At 34.6% G+C, this 16,621-nt stretch overlaps 1 protein-coding gene across 3 annotated transcripts in view; it reads right to left on the bottom strand.

The window, feature by feature from the left end:
* The window catches only part of XPR1 (xenotropic and polytropic retrovirus receptor 1), a 217,096-nt gene that overhangs the window by 55,257 nt on the left and 145,218 nt on the right, over nt 1-16,621 (bottom strand). For all 3 annotated transcript variants that reach the window (XM_011290988.4, XM_045048517.1, XM_045048516.1), the window contains exons 5-7: nt 14,138-14,287; nt 13,785-13,868; nt 8,959-9,040 (exon numbers count right to left, since the gene is read on the bottom strand). In XM_011290988.4, the coding sequence (XP_011289290.1) occupies nt 8,959-9,040; nt 13,785-13,868; nt 14,138-14,287 (316 nt within the window). The remainder of the gene's footprint in view (nt 1-8,958; nt 9,041-13,784; nt 13,869-14,137; nt 14,288-16,621) is intronic.

The raw sequence follows: 16,621 nt of genomic DNA on the forward strand, positions 1-16,621 counted from the left end.
TCCCTTCATCATTTCATTCTGCAAAATTTCACCAGAATGATTTCCCTAAAGCTTCACTTTGGGCATGTTAGTCCATTGTTCCATTAGTTTCTTAGAAATACAGAGAATCACATATGGGATGACATAACTTCCTTGGCTTTGTTCAGTGATTAAACTGGTTATAGTATTACCTACCTCGCAGAGTTGCCGTGAAGATTAAAAGAAATGTGACACATGAAAGCGACTGAAAATAAAAGTGAAAACTGAAATGTCATATAAATGGTAACAGTTAATATTTACAGAATGCTTACTATGTGCTAAGGACTGTTTTCTATTATATTTTGACATATAATAATTCATTTTACTTGTTTGTTTGAGAGAGCAAAAAAAGGAGGGGTAGAGGGAGAAGGAGAGAGAGAATCTTAAGCAGGCTCCACACTCAGTACAGAGCCAGATGTGGAGCTCGATCTCATGACCATAAGATCATGACCCAAGACAAAATCAAGAGCTGGATGCTTAACTGACTGAGGCACCCAGCTGCCCCCTTTTTTTATTTTTAAATTTATTTTTAATTTTTATACATAATACATAAAAATTCATATAATCCTCACAATGGTTCTGTGAGTTAAAAACTATTATTTCCATTTGACTGGTGAAATAATTAGAGCACAGAGAAGTTAAGTAATTTGCTTAGGATTACCAAGCTAGTAGAGGGCAGAGCCAGAGTTTTAACTCAGAGAGTTTTGCTCCAAAGCGCACACTCTTAACCACTACATTCTGTTGTCCATATGCCCATACAAATGTGTAGTACCACTATTACCCTATAGCCTTCCAGTTACTGTAAATTCAAACACGGTCTTGGAATTCAAGTTCTCTATCAGTCGGATCTCCAACTCACTTTCCCAAACTTATCTCACAGGGCTCCTAAACATTAATTCTTATCTCCTGATAAATTTTATTAGTCTTTTCACAAGTTTGCTTTTTCACACTTGCTTATATTGTCCCCTGTACCTAAAATGGTCTTGCTCTTTGTACCAATTCAAATTTTACTTAATATTTCAGAGCCAAATCCTTATCTATTCATACATTTATTGAATCAGTGTTTCGTTTTGAGCCTAGACTGTGCCAAACATTTCAGTTTAGCTAATGATTTCTCAATTTTCCATATAACTATAAAATTTATTAGACTCACTTGAAATGTAGTTATATACTGGCTTATACTTAATTTAAATAACCATTTATTAGTTATCTTTGTATTCCTACAGTACATAGCATTTAATAATTTAAAAATAACAGGGTAGTGAAAACCTTTGCTTTGGAGTCAAATACTAAAGACCAGACTTAAAATTCTAGCTATTCTAAGGCAATTATTTTATTTTTCCAAGTCTGCATTTCCTTGCTGGAAAATGGGGATAATATCTATTCTCATAAGTTTGTAAATAAGATTAAATGTGATCAACATATATTACATGCCTAAAACAATAACAAGTATTCAGTATATATCAGTTTCTTTTTCCTTTTGCTTGAGGAAACCTCATTTTGTTAATTAGTTTCACAAAAATTTATTAGATGCCTTTTATACCTAACACCACTCAAAGAATTGGAGATTCAGTAATAAACAACAGACAAAATATATGTCTTCAGGAAACTTCTATTCTGTATAATGTCATACTGTCATAAAGGTTTTGAAGAAAAAAAAAGTAGGGTAAGGGGATGAAGAATGATGTTATTAGGTGCTATTTTAGGTAGGGTGGTGAAGAGGACCTCTCAGGAGATGACATTTGCAGAGATCTTAAGGAAACAGAGAATGAATCATGTGAGTATATGGAAGAATAAGGCTCCAAATAGTAAGTACAAAAGGCCCTAAGATAGGTATGAGCCCGGTGCTCCAAGAACAGGAAGACGGCCAAGGCCACTATAATTGAAATAAATGAGAGGTAAAGTCATAGTTAGCCAAGAGAAGATCAGGTAGGACCTTTATAGTATCTTGTCAAGACTTAAACTTTTACTTTAATATATGAAGCCAATGAAAGGTTTTATACATAAGTGACAAGACCAAGTAATAATATTAAAGGGCTACTCCAGCTCTTACATAAAGGGAGTACAAAGGATCAAGCATGATAGCAAGGTTAGTCAGCAGATTATAAATAAAAAACTCTATATTGATTTAGATCCTGATTCTTAAGCAAAAACCATAGATACAACAGCCAGGAAACAAAAATAATAATCCTAAGTCTCAAAGAATGCACAATAAAACTACGAGAGCTAATAAATTCAGCCAAGTCGCACACTGTAAGATCAACACACAAAATTTAGTTGTCTTTGTATACATCAGCAATGAACACCCTGAAATGAAATTAAGAAAACAATTCCAATTACAATAGCACCCAAAAGAATAAAACACCTAGGAATTAATTTACTCAAGAGGTGAAAGACTTGTACAATAAAAACTACAAACATTGCTAAAAGGAATCTCATGTACATGGACTTACAAGACTTGATGTTGTTAAAATGGCAATGCCAAAGTGTTTTGGAGATTAAATACAATCCCTATCAAAATTCCAGTTTTTTGTTTTTTGGTTTTTTTGCATATATAAATATATAAAAGTCATTCCTCAAATTCACATGGGATTGCAACAGGCCCCAGATAGCTATAACAACACTGAAAAAAGAAGAGCAAAGTTGGAGGACTCACATTTTGTGGTTTAAAAATTTACTAAAAAGCAGTGTGGTACTGGCATAAAAACAGACATACAGACAGAATTGGGAGTTCAGATATTAATCTATATACGTGTGGCCAACTAGTTTTCAACAAGAGTGCCAAAATCATCCAATGGAAAAGAATATTTTCTTCAACAAATGGTGCTGGGATGACTGAATGTCCACATGCAAAAGAATGAAGCTGAACCCCTATCTCACACCATGTACAAAAGTTAGTTCAAAGAAAGAAAAAAAATAGAAAAATCAGGCTTTATCAAAACTTTTTTGCATCAAAGGACATTATGAAGAAGGTGAAAGACAGCCTATACAATGGGAGATAATATTTGCAAATCACGTATCTTGGTAAGGATTGAGTACCCAGAATATATAAAGAACTCTTGTAACTTAAAATAAGAAGACAACTCAAAAAATGAGCAAAGGACTTGGGGAGACATTTTTCCAAAGAAATATACAAATATCCAACCAGCACATGAAAAGATGCTCAAAATCATTAGGGAAATGCAAATCAAAATATTAACAAGATACTACTTCACACCCACTGGGATGGCTATAATTTTTTAACTTTTTTTAACATCTATTTTTGAGAGACAGAGAGACAGAGTGTGAGCAGGGGAGGGGCAGAGAAAGACGGAGACACAGAATCCAAAGTGGGCTCCAGACTCTGAGCTGTGAGCACAGAGCCCGATGCGGGGCTCCAACTCCCAAACCGTGAGATCATGACCTGAACAGAAGTCAGACGCCCAACTGACTTGGGCCACCCACGCGCCCCTAGGATGGCTATAATTAAAAAAATAAATAAATAAAAAGGAAAACCATAAACACTGATAAGGGCGTAAAGAAAATGGAACCCTCATAAATTTCTGGTGAAAATGAAAAATTATGCAGCTTCTATGCAAAACAATTTGGTGGTACCTCAGAAGATTAAACATAGAATTACAACATAACTAAGTGATTCCACTCCTAGGTATATATCCAAAAGAAATGAAACCAGGTACCCAAGCAAACCCATGTATATGCATGTTTTCAGCAGTACAGTACACATTAACTACACATCTAGCACTCCAAAATACTATACCCATTTTCACTCATTCACTTGAATAGCTTCACAGTATTTCATTGCACAGAGGTAAATAACATCATTTAGCTTATTAAATAATTCCCAACTGATGTACATTTGAGTGGTTTCTAGGACACTGTTACTACAAACAAAATGGCAAGGAATACCCTCCTTTCATATATGTCTTTGGCATCCCGTTCAAGTATGTTTGTAAGATAAATTTCTCAAAATAAAACTGCTTAACCAAAGTGACTGTATTTAAAAATTTACATATACTGCCAAATTATCCTCCAAAGACACTGAATTAATACTCTTACTATTAGTGTATCAGTGGCTATTTCACACCCTTCTATAAACACATCGTGACATTTAAACACATTTAAATGGTCAAATTCCTATCTCTGTCAAACCAAAAAATGAAATATGATATATTGTTATTGTATCAAATTAAATAACAGTTACTAGAAATCTGTAAGAGAACAATTTTTTAAAAATCTAATCAGGTAACTTCTCATCTTCTCAAAACTAAGTTATCTGAAATATGTGAATTTCAGACAAATTATTAAGTATCAGATCAAATCCCTTGGAGAAACTACAGCAATTACACACATTATTTTTTGATGTGAATGAAAAAAGAATCGTGCTTGTACATGCATTACTACTGCTGTGCTTCTCTCTCTGTGTTATCTTTCAAGTACCCGCTGGGACATAAATAAGCATAGACAGCTGGCTGTGCACTTACCCTGCCTCCCCCCCACCGACCACACACACAAAGATCAAACAAAGAAGAGTTGTGAGGTGAGAGAACATAATGCAGAAACCACACACATTAAAAAACAAATGAGGCTGTCTCATAAAACAGTCTATATTTACAAAAGAAAACAAAACCTGAGTTTGTCCCTGAATTAAAAAAAAAATTTCTTTTCAACTCACATGAAAAAAAAATGGAAGGTTATTTTTTCTTATTATTTAATTATGATGATGATGATGACAACAACACCACACTCATCTTGGAAATAAAAGAAAAAATTTCACACATAAATGACTGAGGTTTTCTTAGAAAGAACAACTCCCATCATATACTCCATATAATTTATATTGGTGTAGTGCTTCACAACTATATAAACATGTGTCACTTACACTTCTTAGCTGATGTCCATGAAGTGGTCTCAAGCTATCTCCATCACACTAGGTGATTTTCTCATTTCTCTTCTTCATAACCCAGTCCCTCCTCCTATGCCCCACCCTCTTCCCCCACCAACTAAATCTCTACTCATCTGTCTCCTCTTGGAATGCCCTTCATTCTATCACATCCAGCATAAATGCCATCTCCTTCATAAAGTCTTCCCTGATGCTTTCATTTAAAAGTAATTACTTTGTTCCTTTGACCTGCTTAGAACATTTAACATTTTCCATCTTGTAGTGTATTATTATTGTTTTAATATATGTCTTAATCTCCCTGGCATAGAAAACTTCATAGGGAAAGGGATTTTCTTATATCTCTTAAGGCTTGCATCAAGCTTAATTATGAGGTACATAAAATTTACCTGTTGAATGAATGAATTCTAAAATAACCCTGTGAATTTAAGGTAGTACAGTCACTGAACAAATAAGGAAATTATTTAAAAGAAGTTAAATGAGAGGCGCCTGGGTGGTTCAGTCAGTTGAGCTTCTGACTTCGGCTCAGGTCATGATCTCATGGTTCATGGGTTTAAGCCCCTCATTGGGCTCTGTGCTGACAGCTCGGAGCCTCGAGCCTGCTTCAGACTTTGTGTCTCCTTCTCTCTCTGCCCCTCTCCCACTCATGCTCTGTTCTCTCTTTCTTTCAAAAAATGAATAAACATTTAAAAAAATGAAAAGAAGTTAAATGATATCCTTAAACCAAAACAATTAACAAATAGTAATGTTGAGACTGAGATACAGGCTAGGCCTTTTGAAGACAAGTCAGTGTTCCTTCCTTAACAACTGGCTTGATAATCTAGGGTTAGGTTTTTTATTACAATACTCCCATGTAGTCTATATAAGAAGACTGCACTCACCTAAGGAAACAGAACTAGATTAAAATATGATAATAAATTATACCAATATTAAATCATGAGCTTACAGTGGACCATAATTATTAGATGTAATTTTCAGTAGTTGGTAGGAAGGAGAATTCTAAAAACACAAATGAAAACACACTGTCAATAGGTCAAGTTCATATGCTCTCTAAGAGTCATTACAGCTTGGGTTATAATTTCATAATATGTAATTGACAATCTTAAGAATGTTAATGAGGAGAAACAACTTTGGTAAATTTTTTCTTAAACATCTGCTATATGTGTTGTACTATGTTAGGAACCTAAAATATGAAAGATGAAAATACACAGTCCCTGCAATTGAGAATAGTAACTGTGACAGTGATAGAAACTTTCATGTTCAGGCACTATTATGATTACTAAACACTGAAAACAGAATATAATGGATATTTATACAAAACCATCGTATTTTTTACATTTATTTATTTTGAGAGAGAGAGCATGTGCGGTGTGCGGAGGAGGGGTATAGAGAAAGAGGGAGAGAGAGAGAGAGAGAGAGAGAGAGAGAATGGCCAGCAGGCTCTGTGCTGTCAGTGCAGAGCCTGACACGGGGCTCGATCTCACGAACTGAACCACGAGACCAAGACCTAAGCCGAAATCAAGAGTTGGATGCTTAACTGACTGAGCCACCCAGGCACTCCACAATACCATCTATTTCTAAGTTTCTTTGTAGACTTTTCTGAGCAAAATTTAATCCTTTATTCATGATTCAAGTTATCATTATAAGCATAAGTACACAGACTCTTGAGGTATACCATGACTATTTGCCCTTAAAGTAAAAGTCCTTGAATGCAAGAACCTTTGAGATTTGTGTCTTTTTTGCTGTTTGTTTTTGGTTTATCATTTAATTCCATCTCTGTCCTCTTTCATCCATTCCAATTTCCACCAATATTTTGTTTATTTTTTTAATGTTTATTCATTTTTGAGACAGAGAGAGAGACACACAGAGGACAAGTAGGGGAGGGGCAGAGAGAGGGAGACACAGAATTTGAAGCAGACTCCAGGCTCTGAGCTGTCAGCACAGAGCCCAACGCGGGGCTGGAACCCACGAACTGCGAGATCATGACCTGAGCTCAAACTGGATGCTTAGCTTAACCAACTGAGCCATCCAGTCGCCTCTTCCACCAGTATTTTCTGAGCTTCTTCTATGACCCAGGCAGTATTCTAGGTGCTAGAGATACAATGGTGAACAGGAGACAAAAGTCCAGGTATCAAGGAACTTACATTCCAGTGGGAAAACAGATAAAAGAAACATAAATATGTAATATTATGTCATGTACTTAAAAGTGCTCTGAAAAAAACTAATGTGGGCTGAGGAGACAGAACAGGCTATTTTAGGGTAGGGTGATTAAAGAAGGACTCAGTGAAGAAGTGGCATTTGAACAGAGACTGTATGAATGAAGTGAAGAAGTAAGCCACACAGACATCTTAGGGAAAAAGCCTCTTAGGCAATTGCAAGGGTTCATAGATGGGATGATATTCAAGGAACACCATAAATGTACTCGGAAACACAGTGAGACCAAGTGTGGGGAGGATGACAGGGTATAGTCAGAAAGCCCATAGGGGCAAGACCCTATAGGGTCTTTTAGTCTATAGAAAGAAGGTTCAACTTTATTGTAAGAGAAGCCATAGAGAGATGTTGAGGAGGACAGCAATATGATCTAACTTACATTAAAAAAAAAAAAAGAAAAGAAAAGATATTGGCGGCTATGAGGAGGCAAGAGTGGCTGCAGCGAGCGCAGTGAGGCCAGTTCAGAAGGTTGGTGCGGTACACTAACAGGACACGGCTGCTTATACAAGGATGGCATTGGTGGAAGTGGTCAGATTCAAAATGGGTGAAGGGGGTGGAAAGTACAGGCTTCTAGTTACAGAATGAACAAGTCACAGGGATGAAAGGTATTATAAAAGTGTTGTATGGTGACAGATAATAGCTACACTGTGGCAAGCACAGCATAATGGAAACTGGTTGAATCACTATGTTGTACATTTGAAACATCTGACACTCTGTGTCAACTGTACTTTACACACACACTGTTAAAGACAGAGCAACAGGCTTTGCTGGTGGATTGGAGATAAGGTATGAGAGAAAAGAGAGGCTAAAGGTTTTTGGCCTGAGAATCTGATGAAAAAAAAATGATGATATATAGAAAAGAAAGTGTATTTGGGGGTAAAAAATATTTTTGTCCATGTAAGTTTGAAATGCCTATTACTATCCAAATAGTCAATAAGATATCAGAGGAGAGAGTAGACGTACTTGAGAGTCACTGCCATACAGGTAATATTTATGGCCATAAGCCTGAATAAATTGCCTGGGTAGGAAATGAATGTCGACAGAGAGAGAATTTGAGGACTTAGTCCAGCAGTACTGCCCAACATTTAGATGTCACAAAGAAAAGAATAGTTAGCGAAGGAGACTGGAAAGAACTTCCAGCAAAGTTTAACAAGAAAAGCTGCAGAAGGTGGTTTCCCAGAAAAACCAAGTGAAGAGTTTCAAGAAGGGATGATTCACAATGTCAAATGCAGCTGAGGGCTATGTCAACTTCTGTTGGGAGGTTTAGTAAGATAATGCCTCTCTTGCTGTTATATCATTTCTAGATTTTGGGAGTGCACTTGCTTCCAGCAATCCCTTCTACCTCTTTCTAATTCGTAACTTAGAGGATAGGAAATTATACAACCCAGTTTCTTAAAATTATATGGAGTAATTGTAAATATGTTCTGGAAAGGATGTGAGAAAGACTCCAAGAAGCAAAGTAAATAAACTTTAGTGCACAAATTTTGTAATCTTATTTACTCTCATCTGTGAACAAGGGAGTTGAGGTTCTTGATAACTGAACTCTGAAAATGTATAAAGAAATTGTACATTAAAACTAGAAAACATGGAGAACAAAAGTCATAAACTAGTAATGTTGTAAAAGGAAATATGTCCGAAAGGAAAAGCAAACTAAACAAATGTCCAAACACTGCCCCATCTCCCCCAGTCATTTATAAGAACAAAAAACAACCCTGACAGATTTCTCTTTCAGAAGCAGCTTTGTTAGTTTGATACCAGCTTTGACAGAAGGACAGAATATAACATGGGCATATTAGTAAGAATAATTTAGCTTAAAATTTTAAATGACTTACCGGCAAGCACAAGGGTAATATTCAGTACAATGAATATTCCACAAAACAGGCCAACTCTAAAAGTAGTCCATGCTGGTGCAGGCTGTAGATAGAAAAACAGCATGCCAGGTATAGGGCAAAATACTGCATACATTTAGCATATGATCTAATAAATTAGTACTATGAATCCCAAAGCTCTACCATGAAAACAAAGATATTTTATGAACTGAATTTTTATAAATCAGAACCAGAGAAACATCCTTCATCCTCCTATAATATGAAAACAGAGTAGCCAGTTATTCAAGTTCTTTTACAGAAATCTGAATTACTAAATAAACAAGATTATAATCATAGACGTCAAAGTATACATACACTGAGTTTTCCTTACAGGAGAAACCTGAGTGCAATTTCATTTTTACAATGTATACATCTTTAAATTTCGTAAGTCACTCTTTACTCAGAGTTCACGTAATTGGTAGAAGGAACCATGGAGACAGTGACAAGATTAACAACAACTATTTTCTATACTACTTACACTATTAATACTGGGATAATTTAAAGTGAATTTTTATTTATTTATTTTAATGTTTATTTTTGAGAGACAGAGGGAGAGCGTGAGTGGGGGAGGGGCAGGCAACAAGAGACAGAGACAGAGACAGAGAGAGAGGAAGAGAGACAGGATCTGAAGCAGGTTCCACGCTGACAGCAGTGAGCCTGATGTGGGGCTCAAACTCATGAACTGCAAGATAGTGACCTGAGCCGAAGTCAGATGCTTAAACAAATGAGCTACCCAGGTGCCCCTAAAGTGAATTTTTAAAGACATGCTAGAGGGGCGCCTGGGTGGCTCAGTCGGTTAAGTGTCTGACTTCAGCTCAGGTCATGATCTCACAGCTCGTGAGTTCGAGCCCCGTGTTGGGCTCTGTGCTGACAGCTCAGAGTCTGGAGCCTGCTTCTGCTTCTGTGTCTCCCTCTCTCTCTGCCCCTAACCCACTCACATTCTGTCTCTGTCTCTCTCAAAAATAAATAAACATTAACAAAAAAATTCAGTTCTGTGTTTTTTTTTAAAAAATAATAATAAAGACATGCTAGAGATTCTCAAGAGACTGGTATATCTGAATCTCCAGAGTATAAAGGTTAAAGAATATTTTTCTCCATTTTAATGCAGATTTATATCAACTGCTTTCTAATATAAAAGAAAGTACCTGATATTTTAAAAGTAAAGGGATGAGAAACACAGGAAAGAGAAAATATTGTGGATTTAAATATTTGCAATGAGTGTTATAAAGAGATTCTGCTGGTTTTTAAGGTGATATTTAAGATGGTTTAAATGTTTTCTAAAAACCTTTAAATGAAAAAAAGATTGAGACTCCCTCTGACTTACATATTATTAATCAGTAACAGGTATCTGCAATTGTTAGTTTAAGACTGAAAGCATCCAGAGGGAAGACAGTCATTTGTATTTAAAATTTTTTTTTCTTTAGTTTAAAAAATTGTGCAATTTATCATGTAGGAAAGAACACATAAAATGTATTTGAACTGTTAAGGAACTGAATAATAAAGTGTGCCTATACCTATCACTCATCTTTAGAAACAGAACATTTCTATTAACTTTGACATCTCTAACCCTTCCAGATCCATAAACCTTCCCCCCTCGCCAAAGATAACCATTTACGTGTTTTTTTTTTAGCTTTACCAACTCTTCATGCATTCAGAAACACCTTAATTTTTTGAGATTAATTTTATTATTAATAGTTTTACTGAAATATAACTAATATATATTAAAGCATACACATTTAAAGTATCTAATTTGATGTTCTGATATAAGTAAACACTTATGAAACTATCACCATAATCAAGACAATGAACATATGTATCACCCGCCCCCCCCCCACCCCCCCACCAAGAGATTCCTCACGCCCTTCTGTAACATTTTTCCATCACCACACCCATCCTACCACTAGACAATCATGGACCTTTCTGTCATTATATAGTAGTTTGCATTTTCCAGAGTTTCAGGTAAACAAAACCATATAGAGTTTGTACTCTCTTTTGGTCTGGCTTCTTTCACTCAGTGTAATTATTTTGAGATGCATCCATACTGTTCCATATATCAATGTTTATTCCTTTTTATTGCTGAGTAGTATGCCATTGTATGGATATACCATAATTGTTTATCCATTCACCTAATTGATAGATATGAGTTGTTTCCAGTTTTAGGCTATTATGAATAAAGCTGCTACAAAACATTTGTGTACACATCTTTTTTTTAAAAAAAGGATTTTATGTATGTATGTATGTATGTATGTATGTATGTATTTAAAAGTAAGCTCAACACCCAAACTCATGACTCCAAGATCAAGAGCTGAATGCTCTACCAACTGAGGCAAGCAGGAGCCCCTGGTATACACATCTTTATATGAAAATATGCTTGCAATCTGCCTTGGGTAAATACCTATGAGTGTAATGGCTAGATTATATGGTAGATGAAGGTTTAATTTTTAAGAAACTGCCAAATTGTTTTCCAATATGGTTTATTATTTGATATTCCAATAGCAGCATATGAGATGTCAGAGCTTTTGTTCCTCCAACATTTAGTGTGTCATCATTCTAATAGGTATATATTATCTCATTATGGTTTTAATTTGTATTTCCCTATGACTGATGATATTGAACATCCATTTACGTTTACTTGGTACTTATCCATCTTTGATTGTGTGTTTGGTCAGATTTCTTGCCCACTTTTAGTTTACGTTGTTTGTTTTCTTATATTTGAGTACTGGAGTTCTTTATATGTTTTGAATACAAATCCTCTGTCAGATATCTTTTGTAAATATTTTCTCTTGGTCTGTTGCTTTTCTTTTCATTCTCTTAATATTGTCTTCTGAAGAGAAGTCTTAAATTTTGATGAAGTGCTTTTGGTTTTATTTGTTAGATCTCTGCATAAACCAGCCATCAGGATGTTTTCCTGTATCTTCTTCAAAAATGTGTAGTTTTCGGTTTCATTTAGGTATACTTAAAATTAATTTTTGTATATGATGTGGAGTTCTAATGTTTTTCTTTTGCAGTTGGAAGCCAATTGCTCCAGTGCCATTTATTGAAAAGACTATCCTTTCTAAGCTGAACTGTCCTTACATCTTTATTAAAAATTAGTTGTACTTAAATCTTTACATCTGTCTTTACATCTTTATTGAAAATTAGTGCCCAGGGGCGCCTGGGTGGCTCAGTGGGTTGAGCATCGATTTCAGCTTAGGTCATGATCCCAGGGTCACGGGATTGAGCTCCGTGTCGGGCTCCACACTGAGCATGGTACCTACTTAAGATTCTCATTCTCTCTCTCTCTCCCCCTCTGCCCCTCTCCCCTACTCACACACTCTCCCTCCCTAAAAAATAAAGAAAAAAAATTTATTTAATTAAAAAAAAAAAAAAAGAAAATCATTTGTCCATGTATTCATTGGTCTATTTTTGGACATTTTATTCAGTTTCATTCATCTACTTGCCTATCTTGACACTAATACCACACTGTTCTGATTACAGTAGTTTTAATAAGTTTGATATGAAGTAGTCTCAATCTTTCAACTTAGTTGTTCTAAAGTTTTTATGGTTATTCTTGGTCCTTTGTATTTCCATATAAATTTTTACATTTGCTAGCCAGTTATACATACATAATAAATATAAAGACCTATTGAGATTTTGAGCTGGATTGTGTTTTATCTATGGATCTATTTAGGAAGAAATGATACCTTAGAAATATTGGGTTTTCTAACCCATGAAAATGGCATATCTCTCATGCATTTGTCTTCTTTATTTCTCTTAGCAATGTTTTAGTTTTCAATGTAAAGATGCTGTACATCTTGTGTCAGATTTATCCCTATATATTTCTATTTTAATTATAAACATCATTTAAAAATTTGATTTCTAATTATTCTTGATTTTATATATATATATATATATACACACACACACAAATATATGCAATTTATTTTATATGTTCATCTAATACTCTGCAACCATGCTAAACTCACTTACTAGTTCTAGTAGCTATTCTAATAATTCACTCCATTTTTCTACACAGGTTATCATGTCATCAGCGAAAACCCCACCAGTTTTAGTTCTTTGTTTAAATCTGAATGCCTTTTATTTCTTTTTCCTACCCTCCTGCACTGGCTAGAATCTCTAGTACAATTTTGAATAAAAGTGGTTAGATTGAATCTCCTTTTTTGTCCCTAGTTAGGGAGAAGGCATACAGTGTTTCATCATTAAGTATAATATTAGTTGTAGGTTTTTGCCTTTTATTAGGATAAGGAAGCTTTTTTTGTTATGGATTTCCATTCCACCGTGGTCAGAGAACATATGCTCTATGACTTAAATCCTTTTAAGTTTATTGAAACTGGTTTTATGACACAGAATATATCATTTAAATGTTTTGGTATAACTACTGTGTAGACATCATTTAATAATTTTTTTTAGAAATTTTTTTAGAACCTTGGCATTTTGGATGAAGATATGCAATACCCAAGCATACCTGAATCCTCCACCACATATCACGAAATAAAAACCTCATCTTAATCATTTAAGGAGACCCAGAAGTTAGGATGTCAATAAAAATAAACAAGAGAAGGAGTACAGAATAAGAAGAGAAAGGTGAGAAGACATTATAATTCATCATGAAGTGAGATGTGGCATTTAATATTTTAAAAATGAAATAACAACAGTAATAACTACTTTTAAACTTTGGCTGACATATATTTTTTTAAGTAATGACACTAGAATGTTACCAGCTAAACAGATTATGTTGATTACTAAACAGACAAAACCAACTGACCAGACAACTGGAAGAAAATACGAACCTGAGCAGCTCCCAAAGGGGGAACACGTAAACGCTTCATAGCTTTTTGTCTGTCACCATCTTCAAGTTCATTAGTCACTACAGCCTAGAAAGACACATTAAATTTTGACACAGGTTATACTAACCTTGAGTAATACATAAATAATTCTGAACCATTTATACATATGGTATTCTGATAACCTCTTGGTGACTATATACTGAATAAAAAGCAAAACAAAAAAATCATGAATAAGATTATTATATTCAAAGCCAGCAAGTAATTACAAAAAGGGAACAGAGATGAGGAATTATTTCATTAAAAATAAGACATTAATTTTATTGAAAATGTGTGGCACACAAATGAAATTACTATACCTCAGTTTCAGAGATGAGCTGGTTGATTTTCTTGCACGTATAAAAAGGCGCCACTTCTACATGAGCCACTCGCCAATCTGCTCCACGAGACGTTTCCAGGATCTTGTCATGCTTTTTGAGGATTTTTCGAAACCCTGTAAAATTCAGATTCTACAGAAAGAAATGAGAAAAACTACTGTAATTTCCACCACCATAAAAGAAGGAAAACAATAAGCACTATGCATTGATGAGCTGACTGAGGACTGAGTACTGAGAGAAATGGCAATGCTTTCATACAAGCATTTACTACTAAAAAGATAAGACTCTTCTTTCTTATTCCATCTGTTTATTTCAAGGTAGTATACCATCAGTAATAAAAGAAACCCTGAACTATGAATCCTAGTATTTCTATTTCAAGTAAATTAATAAAAGTCTTAAACTCAAAACATCTTTATTTCCATTTTCTTATGTACAATATTCTCAAAAAGGCTAGTTCATATTGTTTTGCTTCATGATCAAAAGAAGACTGTCAGAAAAATGTTTGGATTTATCATACATTGACTACATTTCTTAGTTTTGTTTTCCGAAGGACTGGCATAGCTATGTATTTTACCTCTAATGTGCAACCATTTATGAACCAGCATGGAAAAATGGAAAATCATCTATTTCTTTTAACTTTCATTTAACTTCTATCCATTCTCAGTTTGGGGGTGGGAGTGTGAAGAGAGTCAGTAGAAGTGATCACATACATAGGGTTTCACTGATGGTGGGTGAGAGCTTGCACTCTTTCTCCATTTCCACAATATCAAAATAGTATACTTTTCTACATTCTCAAATTGTTGTTTTTTTGATCAACATGCAAGAAAAAGCAAGAAACCGGCTTTTCACGGTTCTTTAAACCAGAGGCTTCCAAATTTGTTGAACACATAGTCCTATCAGTAAAAAAACTGAATACTGACTCCAAATTAGACTTTGCATGCTTCCTAGTTTGTATATAATTTTTTTCTCATACTTTAATAAATCATCTTAAACTTTCCTTGGGGTGCATACACCATGAATTAAAGACTGCTTTCAATTTTCCTTTCTCCTCACTCTCAATATAAATATATTCTTACAGAATAGCCAGCCTCAAAGAACAGAGAATGGATCAGAACTTTTATAATTAATGATTATTTTTGTTTTCCCAAACTTTTTTTTTTTAATGTTTATTTGTTTTTGATAGGGGGGGGGGGAGAGAGAGAGAGAATGAAGGAGCATGAGTGGGGGAAGGCACAGAGAGATAGGGAGACACAGAATCCAAAGTAGGCTCCAGACTCTGGGCTGTCCGCACAGAGCCCAATGTGGGGCTCAAACTCACAAACCATGAGTTTATGACCTGAGCTTAACCAGCTGAGCCATCCAGGCCCCCCAAGGAGCTTTTTATAATGACCCCACACAAAAGCTGCTGGGAAAGTTAATAAAACAAAATTTAAGAGGGGTATTTCCCTGTAACACAGAAGCATAATCAATGAAATATGAAACGTTAATGTTTTACAGCATTATAAGAAAGAAAACATTTTTGTTTCTTTTTAAATATAAATTATAATGCTATAGATAAATTTCAAAGGAAAATAATTTCTCATGATATGCTTTACTATTCTTCTTTGAATGATAAAATATTAAATTATCAAAGAAGAACACAGAATTATGAAAGAGATGGAAATAAGTACATGCATTAACAGCTTAGAATACTGCAGATATGAGACTATAATGTCTTCTTATTTTAAAACTCCCAATTTACCCCTAGAATACTTTTGTTGTATAATCTTGAGTTTTCATCCTGTGATGATTGTAACCACAGATTATCAGTACTAATCACAATAAAATGGAAAAAGAATAGTACGCAAAGTCACTAAATTTAGAGATTAGAGAAGCTTTTGCCTACTGAAATGTTTATTATTGAACAAATCACCTGTTCTTCTATAAATTTGTTATAGAGTCAACTATGTAAACAAATCTGTAAAGAATTAGAAATTAATAAATGCCTTCAATTTCCATAATTTAATGTACATGGTAGTAAGGCTTTACAGATTGGATTTTAAAAATAGTCATATATCCTAATTGCATAGATATTCAGTCTCTATATATATTTGCTGTGACCTAATTTCTTTTCTCTCACAAGAATTCTTTTCTACTTAAAAAAAAAACCTTTATTTTAATTCTAATGTAGTTAATATACAGTGTTACATTAGTCTCAGGTGTACAATATAGGGATTCAGTAATTCCATAAAGATTTTTTTATCACAGAGTCATATTGCAGTCTGCAGATAATAAAATTGGAAGGATTGTTAGTTGTAAATTGAAAAGTCAGTTATCTTTTATAATATTATTAGTGTTAGTTTCAGGAAAGTTAACTGTCTAATTGCCTTTGTGGAAATTTTGCTATATAAAGCTCTTACATAGCCAGCGGTGGTTGGGTAAACATATACAATTTATTTCTATTCACCACTACCACAGATGCCTCTA

The sequence above is a fragment of the Felis catus genome, chromosome F1 (genome assembly GCF_018350175.1).
Source record: "Felis catus isolate Fca126 chromosome F1, F.catus_Fca126_mat1.0, whole genome shotgun sequence".
Lineage (NCBI taxonomy): Eukaryota > Metazoa > Chordata > Mammalia > Carnivora > Felidae > Felis > Felis catus.